Consider the following 21,627-nt stretch of genomic DNA (forward strand, 5'->3'; position numbering starts at 1 on the left):
CTGAGCATCATATGAGCGATGAAGGAGTGATCGGTCATAACAGTGCAAAATATAATGTGTTGTGGTAAAAGGACCTGTGATGACATCACCACCACGTGACTGGGACGGGTGGAGCTTATCATTTGAGAAAAGTGGTGGAGGAAAGACCTATGAAGCTGATCACGTGACATGTGGGGGGCGGAGCTCTGTGAGTGGTCGGTCTCCTGTGCTATGTTGAGAAGCGTTCATGATTACGTCACATGAGGGGTGGGGCTATGCCTCCTCTCCAGTTATAAGCTCCGCCTCTCTTCTCCCGGTCACATGGTGGTGACGTCATTACTGGTCCTTCAGCTCTTGCCGTGTATGATGTAGAGAGCAGCGCTGGTCGGGTGTACGTGACTTCCGGTCACCGCTGTTGTTTAGTGTTCTCTCTGTTATCAGTCAGGAGATTTCCCATGATGCAGTAGTAAGGTTACATGAGGTCATTTCTGTCCGGTTTTGGTGCGTTTTTGTCTGGCACAGTGTTGGTAATTATTATTATTTATTTTAAGTGGTGTAAATATAAAATACAGGAGGGATTAACCCCTTGGTGACATCAGATCTATAGTATTATGCTGTACGTGCGCCGTCACACTAGAAGGAGCGGAGCCTGCACCGTACACGGCTACTGACAGCCGCGGGCAACCGCCAAGATCAGAGACCGCGCAATCCCGGCCGCTTAACCCCTCGTGATTAATAGCGATGGCGGCGTCTGATCAGTTAGAGATTGCGGCTTCCTCTGTCCTCCGAAGAAACTGCGCGATGCCGACCGGTTATATAAACCCCCCTCACACCGCGCAATCACCGGAAATATAAACCCCTCACACCGCGCAATCACCGGAAATATAAACCCCTCACACCGCGCAATCACCGGAAATATAAAACCCCTCACACCGCGCAATCACCGGAAATATAAACCCCTCACACCGCGCAATCACCGGAAATATAAAACCCCCCACACCGCGCAATCACCGGAAATATAAAACCCCCCACACCGCGCAATCACCGGAAATATAAAACCCCCCACACCGCGCCATCACCGGAAATATAAACCCCCCCACACCGCGCAATTACCGGAAATATAAACCCCCTCACACCGCACAATCACCGGAAATATAAAACCCCCCACACCGCGCAATCACCGGAAATATAAAACCCCCCACACCGCGCAATCACCGGAAATATAAACCCCCCCACACCGCGCAATTACCGGAAATATAAACCCCCTCACACCGCACAATCACCGGAAATATAAAACCCCTCACACCGCTCAATCACCGGAAATATAAACCCCCCACACCGCGCAATCACCGGAAATATAAACCCCTCACACCGCACAATCACCGGAAATATAAATCCCTCACACCGCGCAATCACCGGAAATATAAACCCCTCACACCGCGCAATCACCGGAAATATAAACCGCCCACACCGCGCAATCACCGGAAATATAAAACCCCCCACACCGCGCAATCACCGGAAATATAAACCCCCCCACACCGCGCAATTACCGGAAATATAAACCCCCTCACACCGCACAATCACCGGAAATATAAAACCCCTCACACCTCGCAATCACCGGAAATATAAACCCCCCACACCGCGCAATCACCGGAAATATAAACCCCTCACACCGCACAATCACCGGAAATATAAATCCCTCACACCGCGCAATCACCGGAAATATAAACCCCTCACACCGCGCAATCACCGGAAATATAAACCGCCCACACCGCGCAATCACCGGAAATATAAACCCCCCCACACCGCGCAATTACCGGAAATATAAACCCCTCACACCGCGCAATCACCGGAAATATAAACCCCTCACACCGCGCAATCACCGGAAATATAAAACCCCCCACACCGCGCAATCACCGGAAATATAAACCCCTCACACCGCGCAATCACCGGAAATATAAAACCCCTCACACCGCGCAATCACCGGAAATATAAACCCCTCACACCGCGCAATCACCGGAAATATAAACCCCCCCCTCACCGCGCAATCACCGGAAATATAAAACCCCTCACACCGCGCAATCACCGGAAATATAAAACTCCTCACACCGCGCAATCACCGGAAATATAAACCCCTCACACCGCGCAATCACCGGAAATATAAAACCCCTCACACCGCGCAATCACCGGAAATATAAAACCCTCACACCGTGCAATCACCGGAAATATAAAACCCCCCCCACACCGCGCAATCACCGGAAATATAAACCCCTCACACCCCCAATCACCGGAAATATAAAACCCCTCACACCGCGCAATCACCGGAAATATAAACCCCCCCCACACCGCGCAATCACCGGAAATATAAAACCCCTCACACCGCGCAATCACCGGAAATATAAACCCCCCACACCGCACAATCCCCGGAAATATAAAACCCCTCACACCGCGCAATCACCGGAAATATAAAACCCCTCACACCGCGCAATCACCGGACATATAAAACCCCTCACACCGCGCAATCACCGGAAATATAAACCCCCCCCACACCGCGCAATCACCGGAAATATAAACCCCTCACACCGCGCAATCACCGGAAATATAAAACTCCTCTCACCGCGCAATCACCGGAAATATAAACCCCTCACACCGCGCAATCAACGGAAATATAAACCCCTCACACCGCGCAATCACCGGAAATATAAAACCCCCCACACCGCGCAATCACCGGAAATATAAAACTCCTCACACCGCGCAATCACCGGAAATATAAAACCCCTCCCACCACGCAATCACCGGAAATATAAAACCCCTCACACCACGCAATCACCGGAAATATAAACCCCCTCACACCGCGCAATCACCGGAAATATAAAACCCCCCCACACCGCGCAATCACCGGAAATATAAAACCCCTCACACCGCACAATCACCGGAAATATAAAACCCCCCACACCGCGTAATCACCGGAAATATAAACCCCTCACACTGCGCAATCACCGGAAATATAAAACCTCTCACACCGCGCAATCACCGGAAATATAAACCCCTCACACCGCGCAATCACCGGAAATATAAACCCCTCACACCGCGCAATCACCGGAAATATAAAACCCCTCACACCGCGCAATCACCGGAAACATAAACCCCTCACACCGCGCAATCACCGGAAATATAAACCCCTCACACCGCGCAATCACCGGAAATATAAAACCCCTCACACCGCGCAATCACCGGAAATATAAAACCCCCCCCACACCGCGCAATCACCGGAAATATAAACCCCTCACACCCCGTAATCACCGGATATATAAACCCCCTCACACCGCGCAATCACCGGAAATATAAACCCCCCACACCGCGCAATCACCGGAAATATAAACCCCTCACACCGCGCAATCACCGGAAATATAAAACACCTCACACCGCGCAATCACAGGAAATATAAACCCCCCACACCGCGCAATCACCGGAAATATAAACCCCTCACACCACGCAATCACCGGAAATATAAACCCCTCACACCGCGCAATCACCGGAAATATAACCCCCCCACACCGCGCAATCACCGGAAATATAAAACCCCTCACACCGCGCAATCACCGGAAATATAAAACACCTCACACCGCGCAATCACCGCAAATATAAACCCCTCACACCGCGTAATCACCGGAAATATAAACCCCTCACACCCCGCAATCACCGGAAATATAAACCCCCTTACACAGCGCAATCACAGGAAATATAAACCCCCCCACACCGCGCAATCACCGGAAATATAAACCCCCTCACACCGCGCAATCACCGGAAATATAAACCCCTCCCCCCACACCGCGCAATCACCGGAAATATAAACCCCCCACACCGCGCAGTCACCGGAAATATAAACCCCACACACCGCGCAATCACCGGAAATATAAAACCCCTCACACCGCGCAATCACCGGAAATATAAACCCCCCACACCGCGGAATCACCGGAAATATAAACCCCTCACACCGCGCAATCACCGGAAATATAAACCCCCTCACACCGCGCAATCACCGGAAATATAAAACCCCTCACACCGCGCAATCACCTGAAATATAAACCCCTCACACCGCGCAATCACCGGAAATATAAACCCCCTCACACCGCGCAATCACCGGAAATATAAACCCCCTCACACCGCGCAATCACCGGAAATATAAACCCCCTCACACCGCGCAATCACCGGAAATATAAACCCCCTCACACCGCGCAATCACCGGAAATATAAAACCCCCCACACCGCGCAATCACGGGAAATATAAACTCCTCACACCGCGCAATCACCGGAAATATAAACCCCCTCCCACCGCGCAGTCACCGGAAATATAAACCCCCTCACACCGCGCAATCACCGGAAATATAAACCCCTCACACCGCACAATCACCGGAAATATAAAACCCCTCACACCGCGCAATCACCGGAAATATAAACCCCTCACACCGCGCAATCACCGTAAATATAAACCCCTCACACCGCGCAATCACCGGAAATATAAACCCCCCCACACCGCACAATCACCGGAAATATAAACCCCCCACACCGCGCAATCACCGGAAATATAAACCCCTCACACCGCGCAATCACCGGAAATATAAACCCCCTCACACCGCGCAATCACCGGAAATATAAAACCCCTCACACCGCGCAATCACCGGAAATATAAAACCCCCTCACACAGCGCAATCACCGGAAATATAAAACCCCTCACACCGCGTAATCACCGGAAATATAAAACCCTCACACCGCGCAATCACCGGAAATATAAACCCCCTCACACCGCGCAATCACCGAAAATATAAACCCCTCACACCGCGCCATCACCGGAAATATAAAACCCCTCACACCGCGCAATCACCGGAAATATAAACCCCTCACACCGCGCAATCACCAGAAATATAAACCCCTCACACCGCACAATCACCGGAAATATAAACCCCTCACACCGCGCAATCACCGGAAATATAAAACCCCTCACACCGCGAAATCACCGGAAATATAAACTCCTCACACCGCGCAATCACCGGAAATATAAAACCCCCACACCGCGCAATCACCGGAAATATAAAACCCCCACACCGCGCAATCACCGGAAATATAAAACCCCCTCACACCGCGCAATCACCGGAAATATAAAACCCCTCCCACCGCGCAATCACCGGAAATATATAACCCCCCCACACCGCGCAATCACCGGAAATATAAAACCCCTCACACCGCGCAATCACCGGAAATATAAACCCCTCACACCGCGCAATCACCGGAAATATAAAACCCCTCACACTGCGCAATCACCGGAAATATAAAACCCCTCACACCGCGCAATCACCGGAAATATAAACCCCCCACACCGCGCAATCACCGGAAATATAAACCCCTCACACCGCGCAATCACCGGAAATATAAACCCCTCACACCGCGCAATCACCGGAAATATAAAACCCCTCACACCGCGCAATCACCGGAAATATAAACCCCCTCACACCGCGCAATCACCGGAAATATAAACCCCCTCACACCGCGAATCACCGGAAATATAAACCCCTCACACCGCGCAATCACCGGAAATATAAACCCCCTCACACCGCGCAATCACCGGAAATATAAACCCCTCACACCGTGCAATCACCGGAAATATAAACCCCCTCACACCGTGCAATCACCGGAAATATAAACCCCCTCACACCGCGCAATCACCGGAAATATAAAACCCCTCACACCGCGCAATCACCGGAAATATAAACCCCTCACACCGCGCAATCACCGGAAATATAAACCCCCCACACCGCGCAATCACCGGAAATATAAACCCCTCACACCGCGCAATCACCGGAAATATAAACCCCTCACACCGCGCAATCACCGGAAATATAAACCCCTCACACCGCGCAATCACCGGAAATATAACCCCTCACACCGCGCAATCACCGGAAATATAAACCCCCCACACCGCGCAATCACCGGAAATATAAACCCCTCACACCGCGCAATCACCGGAAATATAAACCCCCTCACACCGCGCAATCACCGGAAATATAAACCCCCCACACCGCGCAATCACCGGAAATATAAACCCCCTCACACCGCGCAATCACCGGAAATATAAACCCCTCACACCGCGCAATCACCGGAAATATAAACCCCCCACACCGCGCAATCACCGGAAATATAAACTCCCTCACACCGCGCAATCACCGGAAATATAAAACCCCTCACACCGCGCAATCACCGGAAATATAAAACCCCTCACACCGCGCAATCACCGGAAATATAAAACCCCCCACACCGCGCAATCACCGGAAATACAAAACCCCTCACACCGCGCAATCATCGGAAATATAAAACCCCTCACACCGCGCAATCACCGGAAATATAAACCCCTCACACCGCGCAATCACCGGAAATATAAAACCCCCCACACCGCGCAATCACCGGAAATATAAAACCCCCCACACCGCGCAATCACCGGAAATATAAACCCCTGACAACGCGCAATCACAGGAAATATAAACCCCCTCACAACGCGCAATCACCGGAAATATAAAACCCCTCACACAGCGCAATCACCGGAAATATAAACCCCTCACACCGCGCAATCACTGGAAATATAAACCCCTCACACAGCGCAATCACCGGAAATATAAAACCCCTCACACCGCGCAATCACTGGAAATATAAACCCCTCACACCGCGTAATCACCGGAAATATAAAACCTCTCACACCGCGCAATCACCGGAAATATAAACCCCCCCCACCGCGCAATCAACGGAAATATAAACCCCTCACACCGCGCAATCACCGGAAATATAAACCCCCCCCACACCGCGCAATCACCGGAAATATAAACCCCTCACACCGCGCAATCACCGGAAATATAAACCCCTCACACCGCGCAATCACCGGAAATATAAAACCCCCACACCGCGCAATCACTGGAAATATAAAACCCTCACACCGCGCAATCACCGGAAATATAAAACCCCCTCACACCGCGCAATCACCGGAAATATAAAACCCCTCCCACCGCGCAATCACCGGAAATATATAACCCCCCCACACCGCGCAATCACCGGAAATATAAAACCCCTCACACCGCGCAATCACCGGAAATATAAACCCCTCACACCGCGCAATCACCGGAAATATAAAACCCCTCACACCGTGCAATCACCGGAAATATAAACCCCTCACACCGCGCAATCACCGGAAATATAAACCCCCCACACCGCGCAATCACCGGAAATATAAACCCCTCACACCGCGCAATCACCGGAAATATAAACCCCTCACACCGCGCAATCACCGGAAATATAAAACCCCTCACACCGCGCAATCACCGGAAATATAAACCCCCTCACACCGCGCAATCACCGGAAATATAAACCCCCTCACACCGCGAATCACCGGAAATATAAACCCCTCACACCGCGCAATCACCGGAAATATAAACCCCCTCACACCGCGCAATCACCGGAAATATAAACCCCTCACACCGTGCAATCACCGGAAATATAAACCCCCTCACACCGTGCAATCACCGGAAATATAAACCCCCTCACACCGCGCAATCACCGGAAATATAAAACCCCTCACACCGCGCAATCACCGGAAATATAAACCCCTCACACCGCGCATTCACCGGAAATATAAACCCCCCACACCGCGCAATCACCGGAAATATAAACCCCTCACACCGCGCAATCACCGGAAATATAAACCCCTCACACCGCGCAATCACCGGAAATATAAACCCCTCACACCGCGCAATCACCGGAAATATAACCCCTCACACCGCGCAATCACCGGAAATATAAACCCCCCACACCGCGCAATCACCGGAAATATAAACCCCTCACACCGCGCAATCATCGGAAATATAAACCCCCTCACACCGCGCAATCACCGGAAATATAAACCCCCCACACCGCTCAATCACCGGAAATATAAACCCCCCACACCGCGCAATCACCGGAAATATAAACCCCTCACACTGCGCAATCACCGGAAATATAAACCCCCTCACACCGCGCAATCACCGGAAATATAAACCCCTCACACCGCGCAATCACCGGAAATATAAACCCCCCACACCGCGCAATCACCGGAAATATAAACTCCCTCACACCGCGCAATCACCGGAAATATAAAACCCCTCACACCGCGCAATCACCGGAAATATAAAACCCCTCACACCGCGCAATCACCGGAAATATAAAACCCCCCACACCGCGCAATCACCGGAAATACAAAACCCCTCACACCGCGCAATCATCGGAAATATAAAACCCCTCACACCGCGCAATCACCGGAAATATAAACCCCTCACACCGCGCAATCACCGGAAATATAAAACCCCCCACACCGCGCAATCACCGGAAATATAAAACCCCCCACACCGTGCAATCACCGGAAATATAAACCCCTCACAGCGCGCAATCACAGGAAATATAAACCCCCTCACAACGCGCAATCACCGGAAATATAAAACCCCTCACACAGCGCAATCACCGGAAATATAAACCCCTCACACCGCGCAATCACTGGAAATATAAACCCCTCACACAGCGCAATCACCGGAAATATAAAACCCCTCACACCGCGCAATCACTGGAAATATAAACCCCTCACACCGCGTAATCACCGGAAATATAAAACCTCTCACACCGCGCAATCACCGGAAATATAAACCCCCCCCACCGCGCAATCACCGGAAATATAAACCCCTCACACCGCGCAATCACCGGAAATATAAACCCCCCCCACACCGCGCAATCACCGGAAATATAAACCCCCCCCACCGCGCAATCACCGGAAATATAAACCCCCCACACCGCGCAATCACCGGAAATATAAACCCCTCACACCGCGCAATCACAGGAAATATAAAACCCTCACACCGCACAATCACCGGAAATATAAAACCCCCCACACCGCGCAATCACCGGAAATACAAAACCCCCCACACCGCGCAATCACCGGAAATACAAAACCCCTCACACCGCGCAATCATCGGAAATATAAAACCCCTCACACCGCGCAATCACCGGAAATATAAACCCCCCACACCGCGCAATCACCGGAAATATAAACCCCTCACACTGCGCAATCACCGGAAATATAAACCCCTCAGACCGCGCAATCACCGGAAATATAAAACCTCTCACACCGCGCAATCACCGGAAATATAAACCCCTCACACCGCGCAATCACCGGAAATATAAACTCCCTCACACCGCGCAATCACCGGAAATATAAAACCCCTCACACCGCGCAATCACCGGAAATATAAAACCCCTCACACCGCGCAATCACCGGAAATATAAACCCCTCACACCGCGCAATCACCGGAAATATAAAACCCTCACACCGCACAATCACCGGAAATATAAACCTTTCACACCGCGCAATCACCGGAAATATAAACCCCTCACACCGCGCAATGACCGGAAATATAAACCCCTCACACCGCGCAATCACTGGAAATATAAAACCCCTAACACCGCGCAATCACCGGAAATATAAACCCCCCCACACCGCGCAATCACCGGAAATATAAAACTCCTCACACCGCGCAATCACCGGAAATATAAACCCCTCACACCGCGCAATCACCGGAAATATAAAACCCTCACACCGCGCAATCACCGGAAATATAAAACCCCTCACACCGCACAATCACCGGAAATATAAAACTCCTCACACCCCGCAATCACCGGAAATATAAAACCCCTCACACCGCGCAATCACCGGAAATATAAAACTCCTCACACCGCGCAATCACCGGAGATATAAAACGTTCTGTCTCACAAAATAGCGACGCAAAACGGTTTTCTTTTTTGAACAAATTTTTCTTTCCTTGTCGAAGATAAATCTCAAAATTTGGTGTCGTCGTAATCGTATTGACCCGGAGAATAAAGGTAACAAGTCATTTTCACCGCATGGTGAACGCCGCAAAAACTAAACCTAAAAATCAATAGGATTCACTGCGTTTTCCTCTATTCCAGCCCACAATTGTTTCCTCTTTCCCAGCACATTATAGGGGACAATAAAGGGGTTCTCCACGATCGGACAACTGATGACCTTCACCAGATAGGTCATCAGTATATGATCTGTGGGGGTCCGACACCCGGACTCCGCACCGATCATCTGCTCCAGCTGCCTCCGGGCACCAGAAGTCCATGCTGAAAGCAGATGCTCCGGTCACGGAATAGAGCGGTCGTGCTGCTGTGTTAAAGTGAATAGGAGCAGAGCCTTTAGTTCTGCAGAACGGCCGCTGTGCAGTGGTCGGAGCCATTTGCTTCCGGCTCCAACTACTGCATACCGTTCAAAACATCCGGCAGCCGGAGCAGCTGATCTGTTCGGGGTCCGGGTGTCGGACCCCCACCATCATATACTGATGACCTATCCAGTGGAGGTCATCCGTTGTCTGATCGTGGAAAACCCCTTTTAAAATTACTTCACGTCCAGCACAAGACATGTTCTCATACGGCTACGCCAACGGAAAAACAAAAAAGTTCTGGCTTTTGGAAGGAGGGAGGAAAAATTTGAATTGGCTGCGTGTCCAAGGGGTTAAGTACATAAGAAGAGACAAACATTAATGAATGACAGACTGGTCCAGAGGGAGAGAGACCCTGCCCTCGTAGACTGCACTCTACAAGAGAAGGAGAGACCCTGCCCATGTAGACTGCACTCTACAAGAGAAGGAGAGACCCTGCCCGTGTAGACTGCACTCTACAAGAGAAGGAGAGACCCTGCCCACATAGACTGCACTCTACAAGAGAAGGAGAGACGCTGCCCGCGTAGCCTGCACTCTACAAGAGAAGGAGAGACCCTGCCCACATAGACTGCACTCTACAAGAGAAGGAGAGACCCTGCCCGTGTAGACTGCACTCTACAAGAGGAGAGACCCTGCCCGCGTAGCCTGCACTCTACAAGAGAAGGAGAGACCCTGCCCACATAGACTGCACTCTACAAGAGAAGGAGAGACCCTACCCGCGTATACTGCACTCTACAAGAGAAGGAGAGACCCTGCCCGCGTAGACTGCACTCTACAAGAGAAGGAGAGACCCTGCCCGCGTAGACTGCACTCTACAAGAGAAGGAGAGACCCTGGCCACATAGACTGCACGCTACAAGAGAAGGAGAGACCCTACCCGCGTAGACTGTACTTTACAATAGGAGAGAGACCTTGCCCGCGTAGACTGCACTCTACAAGAGAAGGAGAGACCCTGCCCACATAGACTGCACTTTACAAGAGGAGAGACCCTGCCCGCGTAGACTGCACTCTACAAGAGAAGGAGAGACCCTGCCCACATAGACTGCACTCTACAAGAGAAGGAGAGATCCTGCCCACATAGACTACACTCTACAAGAGAAGGAGAGATCCTGCCCACATAGACTACACTCTACAAGAGAAGGAGAGACCCTGCCCACATAGACTGCACTCTACAAGAGAAGGAGAGATCCTGCCCGTGTAGACTGCACTCTACAAGAGAAGGAGAGATCCTGCCCGTGTAGACTGCACTCTACAAGAGGAGAGACCCTGCCCACATAGACTGCACTCTACAAGAGAAGGAGAGAACCTTCCCACATAGACTGCACTATACAAGAGGAGAGACCCTGCCCGCGTAGACTGCACTCTACAAGAGAAGGAGAGAACCTGCCCACATAGACTACACTCTACAAGAGAAGGAGAGACCTTGCCCACATAGACTGCACTCTACAATAGGAGAGACCCTGCCCGCATAGACACTACAAGAGGAGACAGTAGGTGAGGGTAGAAGCTGGTCATCCGGTGGAGTAGTGGCAGCCGGTTATTTTAGGGTGTAAGCTTTTCTGAAGAGGGGGTGTTCAGGTTACTAGTGAAGGTTTGGATAGTGGGAGAGATCTGATGAGTTGGGCTAAAGAGGTCAGAATGTGGGGGAAGCACGGGAGAAATCTAGATGATGATGTGAGGAACAGATAAAATGAGAACAAAGAAGGTCTTGTGAGGACCGGAGATTATGTGTGGGAAGGTATCAGGAGATTAGGGCAGAGATGTATGGAGGGGATGGTTTGTTGACATCCTTGCATGTCATTTTTAATATGTATAACTTAATTTAGTAGGCAATGGGTGGCCAGTGACCGCAGAGGTGGAATGAGGGGACAAGGTAGATTTATCCTTGCAGCTGAGTTGAGAATGGGTAGGAGGGGTGCAATAGTGTTAGATGGGAAGCCACAGAGAAGGGTGTTGGAGTAGTCTAGACAGTAGATGATGAGGGCATATATACTGGCATGTTTGTCTGTTCGAGGAAAGACTGACTTCAAGAGGTTTTTGAGGTGGAGACAGCAAGAAGTGGTAAGCGCTTGGCTGTGCTATTTGAAATTAAGGGTTATCCCAATGCAGCGGACCTGTGAGACCGGGAAACGTGTGGAGCCATTAACTGTGATTTGATAGTTCTGGTAAGGGGGTTGAGTGAAATGGGGTAAAGATGATTCCGTTTTCTCCATGTTAATCTTAAGGAAGTGGGAGGTGAAAGAGGAGATAACTGTTAGACATTCTAGATAGCAGGGAGGTAACATCAAGACCAGAGGCACTGGCGTAGCTATAGGGGTCGCAGCGGTCGCAATTGCGACCGGGCCCCGAAGCCAGGGGGGCCCACGGCCCCCGCACCACATCAATAAAAAGTTACTATAGTAACTCGGGCCGCGGGCCCCTGTTACTATAGTAACATACTTTACTTACCTTCCTGGTTCCGGATCGCAGCGGAGGTCCTGACGTCAAGCGCTGTGCGCAGCGCATGACGTCACAGCGCTATGCCGCCGCGCACAGCATCGAGACTACAGAACTCCCGCCGCGGCCGAAGAGGAAGGTAAGGTTAGCCCTGACTGGCGGGGTCTGACTCCCGGGACCCGCCAATCAGCTGTTTTGAAGGGGCCGCAGCACTCGTACGAGAGCTGCTCCCCTTCATTCCTGTCACTTCATTCCGGTCACACTGTGAAACGGTGTCGGCGATTCACAGTGTGGGCGAGTAGTGAAATGAAGGGGAAGCAGCTCTCGTACGAGTGCTGCGGCCCCTTCAAAACAGATGATTGGCGGGACCCGGGAGACACATCAGCTATTGATGGCCTATCCTGTGGATAGGCCATCAATGTTTAGGGACTGCACAACCCCTAAGCCTACGATGTAGCAGGCTTAGGGGGCCCATGAGACAGGATCACAGATTGTGTGATCCTGTCTGCTGGGCCCTGTATCTAAGCCAATCACATGGTAGGCTTAGATACATGGCCCATGCGTGATCCTGTCTGCTGGGCCCTGTATCTAAGCCTACCACACTGTAGGTTTAGATGCAGGGCCCCAGCACACAGTAATCTTATACTGTATAAGATTACTGTCTGCTGGACCCTGTAACTAAGCCTACCTTGTGGTAGGCTTAGATACAGGGTCCCACAGACAGTATCACACATGGGCCCTGTATCTAAGCCTTAGGGTATGTGCACAGACACTAATTACGTCCGTAATTGACGGACGTATTTCGGCCGCAAGTACCGAACACAGTGCAGTGAGCCGGGCTCCTAGCATTATAGTTATGTACGACGCTAGGAGTCCCTGGCTCGCTGCAGGACAACTGTCCCATACTGTAAACATGTTTTCAGTACGGGACAGTTGTCCGGCAGCGAGGCAGGGACTCCTAGCGTCGTACATAAGTACGACGCTAGGAGCCCGGCTCCCTGCACTGTGTTCGGTCCGGTACTTGCGGCCGAAATACGTCCGTCAATTACGGACGTAATTAGTGTGTGTGCACATACCCTAACACATGTGTTACTAATCATTTTTTGTGTGTTTTCTTACAGGTTCGGTCGTTGGACTACGGCGGATTCCAGGACTACTTCGATGACAGCTTTTTTTTTTATTAATAAAATGGTTAATGAGGGTTGTGTGTGTTTTTTTTTTTATTTCAATAAAATATTTTTTCTATGTCTTTGTGGTTTTTTTTTAAACTATATTACTACCGCCTTAGTAATGGCCGCCGGCTGATTGACAGCGTCCATTGCTAAGGCGGGACTTAGTGTTAGCTGCTGCAGAGGCTAACACTAACCCCCTTTATTACCCCGGTACCCACCGCCACCAGGGGTGCTGGGAAGAGCCGGGTACGATCCAGTACCTGACCATCTGTAGTGATGGTCGGCCACCGGGGTGGCCGCAGGCTGGTATTACCAGGAGGGGAAAGGCCAAAAACAGTGGCCCTTCCCATCCTGGTAATGCTGCCTGCTGCTGCTTTATTGTATCTGGCTGGTTATGAAAATGGGGGGGACCCCACGTAATTTAAAAAAATAAATTAAAAAAAATTATTGGAAAGAACGATGTCGGGTCCCCCCCAATTTTCATAACCAGCCAGATACAACACAGCAGCAGCAGGCAGCATTACAAGGGTGGGAAGGGCCACTGTTTTTGGCCTTCCCCAGCCTAATACTACCAGCCTGCGGCCACCCCGGTGCCTGCCCGTCACTACAGATGGTCGGGTACTGGTTTGTACCCGGTTCTTCCCAGTACCCCTGGTGGCGGTGGGTACCGGGGTAATAATGGAGGTTAGTGTAGCCTCTGCACCGGCTAACATTAAGCCTCGCCTTAGTAATGGAGATTGTCAATCAGCCAGCGGCCATTACTAAGGCGGTGATAATAAAGTTTAAAAAGATACAAGCACATAGAAAAAATATTTTATTGAAATAAAAAAACACAACCCTCATTAACCATTTTATTGAGAATAAAAGAAACGCCGTCATTGAAGTCCTCGTATCCGAAGTCCAACAACCGAACCTGTAAAAAAAAACACAAACACACAAAAATAATCAGTAACACATAAAGAAACAAAATTATTATTCTTACCTATCCTGGGTCCAGCGCTGGAGCCGCAATGTCAGCGAGCTGGGCCCTGTATCTAATCCTATCATGTGTGATACAGTCTGCTGAGCTGTGTATCTAATCCAATCATGTATGATACTGTCTGCTGGGCCCTATATCTAATCCAATCATGTGTGATACTGTCTGCTGAGCCACTGTATCTAATCCTATCATGTGTGATACTGTCTGCTGAGCCACTGTATCTAATCCTATCATGTGTGGTACTGTCTGCTGAGCCACTGTATCTAATCCTATCATGTGTGATACTGTCTGCTGAGCCACTGTATCTAATCCTATCATGTGTGGTACTGTCTGCTGAGCCACTGTATCTAATCCTATCATGTGTGATACTGTCTGCTGGGCCACTGTATCTAATCCTATCATGTGTGATACTGTCTGCTGAGCTGTGTATCTAATCCTATCATGTGTGATACTGCCTTCTGAGCCACTGTATCTAATCCTATCATGTGTGATACTGTCTGCTCAGCCACTGTATCTAATCCTATCCATAGTTTATAGGGTCGTAGTGCTATAGATATGCTATGCTGTCTCATATACACACTTTTTTTGGGGGCGGACACATATGTATTGGGGCTATTTCCCGGACATTTTAAGCCCTGAGGGTATGTTCACACGGCAGCGTCCGTTACGGCTGAAATTACTGTGCTGTTTTCAGGAGAAAACAGCACCGTAATTTCAGCCGTAATGGCATGTGCAGGCGTCTTTTGCTGCGTCCATTACGGAAGTAATTGAAGCTGGTTTTCCATGGAGTCCATGGAAAACGGCTCCATTTATGTCTGAAGAAGTGACAGGCACTTTTTTACGCGCCGCCTTTTGACAGCGGCGCGTAAAAAAAAATGACCGTCGGCACAGAACATCGTAAGACCCATTCAAATGAGTGGGCAGATGTTTGCCGACGCTTTTGAGCCGCATTTTCGGACGTAATTCAATGCTAAAACGCCCGAATTACGTCCGTAAATAGTGTGTGTGAACCCAGCCTTAGTGACGCCCCGGATGCTAGTGCTGCATTGTTGGGTCACTTAGGAGACCCAGCGATGCAGCTGAAAGCGGACCGTCGGCCATGAGAAGTTTGCGGGGGGGGGGGCCAGTAAGAATCTTTGCATCGGGGCCCATGAGCCTCTAGCTACGCCCCTGACCAGAGGTAAATTTGACCAAAGATTTAGATGGAGAAAAGTAAGGGATCCAGAACACTGAGACCCATGAGGGAGCGATAGTAAATCTTTAGTTGGTAAGGTATGAGGAGATCCAGGAGAGGGCCAAGTCTGTGATGTCAAGGGACTAGAGAATTTGTATCAGGAGGGTGTGATCGACTGTGCCGAAGGTGGTGGACAGGTCTAGAAGGAGGAGCACAGAGTGATGTAGAAGCAGAGGACAGGTCTAGAAGGAGGAGCACAGAGTAATGTAGAAGCAGAGGACAGGTCTAGAAGAAGGAGGAGCACAGAGTAATGTAGAAGCAGAGGACAGGTCTAGAAGGAGGAGCACAGAGCAATGTAGAAGCAGAGGACAGGTCTAGAAGGAGAAGCACAGAGTAATGTAGAAGCAGAGGACAGGTCTAGAAGGAGGAGCACAGAGTAATGTAGAAGCAGAGGACAGGTCTAGAAGGAGGAGCACAGAGTAATGTAGAAGCAGAGGACAGGTCTAGAAGGAGGAGCACAGAGTAATGTAGAAGCAGAGGACAGGTCTAGAAGGAGAGGCACAGAGTAATGTAGAAGCAGAGGACAGGTCTAGAAGGAGGAGCACAGAGTAATGTAGAAGCAGAGGACAGGTCTAGAAGGAGGAGCACAGAGTAATGTAGAAGCAGAGGACAGGTCTAGAAGGAGGAGCACAGAGTAATGTAGAAGCAGAGGACAGGTCTAGAAGGAGGAGCACAGAGTAATGTAGAAGCAGAGGACAGGTCTAGAAGGAGGAGCACAGAGTAATGTAGAAACAGAGGACAGGTCTAGAAGGAGGAGCACAGAGTAATGTAGAAGCAGAGGACAGGTCTAGAAGGAGCACAGAATAATGAAGAAGTGGGGGAACAGGTTTAAAAGGAAAAGCACCAAGTAATGTAGGCGATGGAGGACAGGTCACGCTTTACAGAAGTCTGTGTGTAAGATGTGACTGCTAAGTGATAAGATGATGCAGAGATCCTGCACACCCAGCACAATACATGCTGCTACCTCACACTAAACTACCAGGACATACACACTGTATTGGTGGGACGTACTGCGCATGCACACTGGTCTGGCGGGACCTTCCGCGCCTGCGCACTGGTCTGGCGGGACCTTCCGCGCCTGCGCACTGGTCTGGCGGGACCTTCCGCGCCTGCCCACTGGTCTGGCGGGACCTTCCGCGCCTGCCCACTGGTCTGGCGGGACCTTCCGCTCCTGCCCACTGGTCTGGCGGGACCTTCCGCACATGCTCGCAGGACTGGCGGGACCTTCCGCACATGCTCGCAGGACTGGCGGGACCTTCTGCACATTCACACGTGACCGCTGGTTCCCATTAACCATGGTTAGTATCTGTCTTTCAGATGTGAATAAAGTTACTATCCGGTAAAATAATCTACAAGGAAAAGGGGAATACTATAATAATTAAGAATTTTAGATGTCTCTGAAGATCCAGGATCTCTGAGGTAACTTCTAATATCTGTAAAAACTTATATTAGGGGTGTATTCATTCATAAAGGGCATCTGTCACATTGACCACCAGTCTGATCTGTTGGCAGCAGATTATATAGCAGGAGGACCTGAGCAGATTGTGTCTCTCCATTCACTTCTATAGGAGCTACGGAAACCGCCTAACAAGGCCACCCAGAGGTGGAGCCGCATCTATCAGACATTTCTGGCATATCCTGGGGAGAAATGTCCGTGTTGGGAATACCCCTTTATTCCATGTGGTGACGGCTCTGAGAAGATGTTTCTCTCAATGATCAATAAGTGAGGTTCTGTATGTCACACATGATGTCCCCTGTATGATCTCCATCTTCTCCTTTCTTCATAAAGACGTCTGCAGTACTAGATCCTCCAGATCCTCCAGTTTTCTCATCTTCTCCTTTCTTCCTAAAGACGTCTGCAGTACTAGATCCTCCAGTTCCTCCAGTTTTCTCATCTTCTCCTCCACAACGTTCCTTCTGCTGAATGACCCACCAAGGATGGACAAGGACAGGAATGAGATGAGCAGAAGAATATTAGACTTCACCTTGGAGATCATCTACCTGTTGAGCGGAGAGGTAAACTTTTCTACATTATAGAACAAGTCCCACATAGGGAAGGGACAATACATAATAGGAAGAATCCAGTGTCCTGTATAACAACGTCCAGATCTTCCAAGTGACGTCAAGAAGCTGAAGGTCAGCCACCAATATGGTCAGTTATGTGTCATGTCACCAATGCAGCAATAGTAATGTTGTAGAGCAATGAGAATGACCAGGAACCAGGAGGATCAGGATGACCTCTATATAGAAACATAGAAGATGACGGCAGGAGGACAGCACATGGTCCATCTAGTCCCCCCAATATTATTTCCTTTTTAGTTTTGGCCTCGTTCTATTTTCTCAATGTCTTTTTGTAGGTGAGGTCTCCAGTATTACAGATGTGGGGTCACTAGAGCTCTATACAGTGGGGTCACAATCTCCCTCTTTCTACTGAGGGGGGAATACTGTGTTCAGTTCTCTAAGTGTCTCTCTCCATACACAGGAGTACACAATAGTGAAGAAGACATCGGGTGACTGTACGAGTCCCATCATCCATGAGTCAGGAGGATGGAGCAGTAGTCCCATCACAGAGCCTCCCCCTCACTCCCGGATACATGAGAAGAAGATCTTAGAACTGATCTACAAGATGACGGAGCTGCTGACTGGAGAGGTGACACTGCTGGGAATGCTGGGAAATTCTACAGTAACAGCACTGGAGGTGTCTGGGTAATGACTGTATCATTGTGTGTGTCAGGTTCCTATAAGGTGTCAGGATGTCACTGTCTATCTCTCCATGGAGGAGTGGGAGTATCTAGAAGGACACAAGGATCTGTACGAGGAGGTCATGATGGAGGACTACCGGCCGCGCACATCACAAGGTGAGAAGAGACAGATCTATATTGGCATTACTGTGGGCACAGGCTGGACTGGTGGCCATGTTGAGGCCTTAATACCGTCATGTGAAGCACATATACACGTGTGTACAATGACATGTAATGTAGGAGCTCCACAATTTCGGCTCCTTTTACATGACATTAGATCCCTGTGTTTCGTGCTGCCGGCTGCTCATAACTCTGCATTAGAGGTCACATTACATTGTACAGCGCTGGCGGCCGTTCTGGATACGGGAGCCATGAAGACGAGCAGGACGCGCTGTCTCCTAATGCAGAGTTATGGGCAGCCGGCAGCGAGGACTATGGGCAGTCGTGCTGTAGTCAGAAGTAAACCTGGTAATACAAGTCATGTAGAAAGACGATTATCGGCACACTCCGGCAGTATAATAGTTTCCTATATAATGTCAGTATAATCGGAGGTTCTCTTTAATATTACAAGTTCTGGGCACTAGATTCTGGAGATGGGACGCTGATCCAGGGATTTATTCTGATTTCCAGATTTGGAGTCGGGGAGGAGTTTTCCCCTAATTAGACAATTGTCATCCACCTCATGGGGGTTTATCTTCCTCTGGATCAACACGGTCGGATTATAGGTTGGTCTTGATGGACTTGTGTCTTTTTTCATCCTTAGTAACTGTAACACAGAATGTATGAAGCTAAATTTACCACTAATATAAAGTACAACGTGTTCTGAAAAAACAATCTCACAATGTCTTGGATAAGTAAAATCTTATTCCCACTTCTGATACGTCTCCACATGGCGTAAACACGGCGGAACGTCCAAAACTCATTTTTGGCGCGACGTGTAGATGAGATTTGTTAAAATCTCACCCTCATTGCTACTACTGTAATACGCTGCAGATTTTCTCGCAATTAAATACTTTGCAGAAAATCTGCATCTTATCAGCCCCGTGTGCACATACCCTTAAAGTGACACGTCAGATTTGAGAAATGGTTCTCTTAAACAGGTCAAAAATAGGCCATGGATTCCACTCCCAGAGGAGTCCCTGACATCACTGTCCATATATGGACAGAGACGTCAGGGGCTCCCTCTAGAAGCACAATTTCCAGCCAAGTTGACGGCAACGCTCTGGCAAATGATTCCGCTCCTAGAGGGAGCTTCAGTGGCGCTATCTACAGGGGATGAGGTGCTATCTGCAGGGGTTTGGCATAAGTTTGATTAAACTAAGGGGGAGATGTGCCGGCACTTGTGTAGAGAGCCGGCGGACAGGAAAGTACAACCCTGTTCCATTCTGCCAATATTTATTTATGTGACACCTGCCCAGGGCATCAGGAGTTGGAAAGTATATAGCCATGTCGTGAAGGGGTTAATTAATATGTATAGAAAATATTGCCTACAGAGGTGTACACAGCCTTTAAGAGGCTAATAAGCAAGTGACACCCAGACCATTTTTGGTTGCAGGTAACTAAATAGAGGCGTCCTGTGTCCCGCCACTTTCATGTGTATCCGCGTCCACAGAGGGCAGATACAGGTAAATACTATGGTGGAGCAGGGAGCCAGTTACGCCCCGCCGTTCGCTCTGGTAGGGCACAGTCTCCTTTAGGCCTGCGGCTTACAAGGTGCAGGAACATCGACACCGGTAGTGAGGACCTCAACATTGTAATTCCGGCTCTGATCAGTAAACATAGAAGTGTAGAGAGAAGTGTCTGATATATAGACAGATATACAGTAGTCATGTATTCAGTCCCTGTGTGTTTCCTACAGATGGATCCAGTAGGAGAAATCCACCAGAGAGATGTCCCAGTCCTCTGTATTCCCAGGACTGTCCAGAGGAAAATCACAATGTCCCAGAGAATCATCAGGTAGATGAAGCTGAGCCGTATACCAGGTCTATATAGGGGGTGCGGAGCTTTTCGGTCCTGCGGTCATTAGGGATGTCACGATACCAGAATTTGGACTCCGATACCGATACTTCGTGTAGTATTGCGATTTCGATATCAAAACGATACTTTACCAATAGTAATAAAAAAATAATAAAAAAGTTCTTCCATTTTCTGATGTGAGACGCGAGGTGCGATGATGAATGTAACCTCCATGTACCTCATTAATAGTAATTAACCCCATCATGTTTCTCAGTCATAATGGGTTAATGTGTGAGGTACATGAAGGGGTTAATTACTATTACTGAGGTACATGGAGGTTAAATTCATCATCACACCTCGTGCCCCACAATAATAAGTGACAGAAATATATACTGATAGTACACAGGCATATATCTATATACTGATAGTATACAGGCATATATCTATATACTGATAGTACACAGGCATACATCTATATACTGATAGTACACAGGCATACATCTATATACTGATAGTACACAGGCATATATCTATATACTGATAGCACACAGGCATATATCTATACACTGATAGTACACAGGCATATATCTATATACTGATAGTACACAGGCATATATCTATATACTGATAGTACACAGGCGTATATCTATACACTGATAGTACACAGGCATATATCTATATACTGATAGCACACAGGCATATATCTATATACTGATAGTACACAGGCGTATATCTATATACTGATAGTACACAGGCATATATCTATACACTGATAGTACACAGGCATATATCTATATACTGATAGCACACAGGCATATATCTATATA

At 49.2% G+C, this 21,627-nt stretch overlaps 1 protein-coding gene across 1 annotated transcript; it reads left to right on the plus strand.

Annotated features, from left to right (window-relative positions):
• The first annotated feature begins 346 nt into the window (after positions 1 to 346).
• LOC142718381 (gastrula zinc finger protein XlCGF66.1-like) lies at positions 347 to 20,793 on the plus strand. Its single transcript, XM_075848747.1, has 6 exons — positions 347 to 506; positions 17,956 to 18,119; positions 18,586 to 18,753; positions 18,838 to 18,961; positions 19,475 to 19,569; positions 20,703 to 20,793. Exons 2-5 carry the CDS (start codon positions 18,042 to 18,044, stop codon positions 19,567 to 19,569), a joined length of 465 nt encoding a protein of 154 aa, XP_075704862.1. The 5' UTR covers positions 347 to 506; positions 17,956 to 18,041; the 3' UTR covers positions 20,703 to 20,793.
• Positions 20,794 to 21,627: the final 834 nt, after the last annotated feature.

Source organism: Rhinoderma darwinii, unplaced genomic scaffold (assembly GCF_050947455.1).
Source record: "Rhinoderma darwinii isolate aRhiDar2 unplaced genomic scaffold, aRhiDar2.hap1 Scaffold_462, whole genome shotgun sequence".
Classification (NCBI taxonomy): domain Eukaryota; kingdom Metazoa; phylum Chordata; class Amphibia; order Anura; family Rhinodermatidae; genus Rhinoderma; species Rhinoderma darwinii.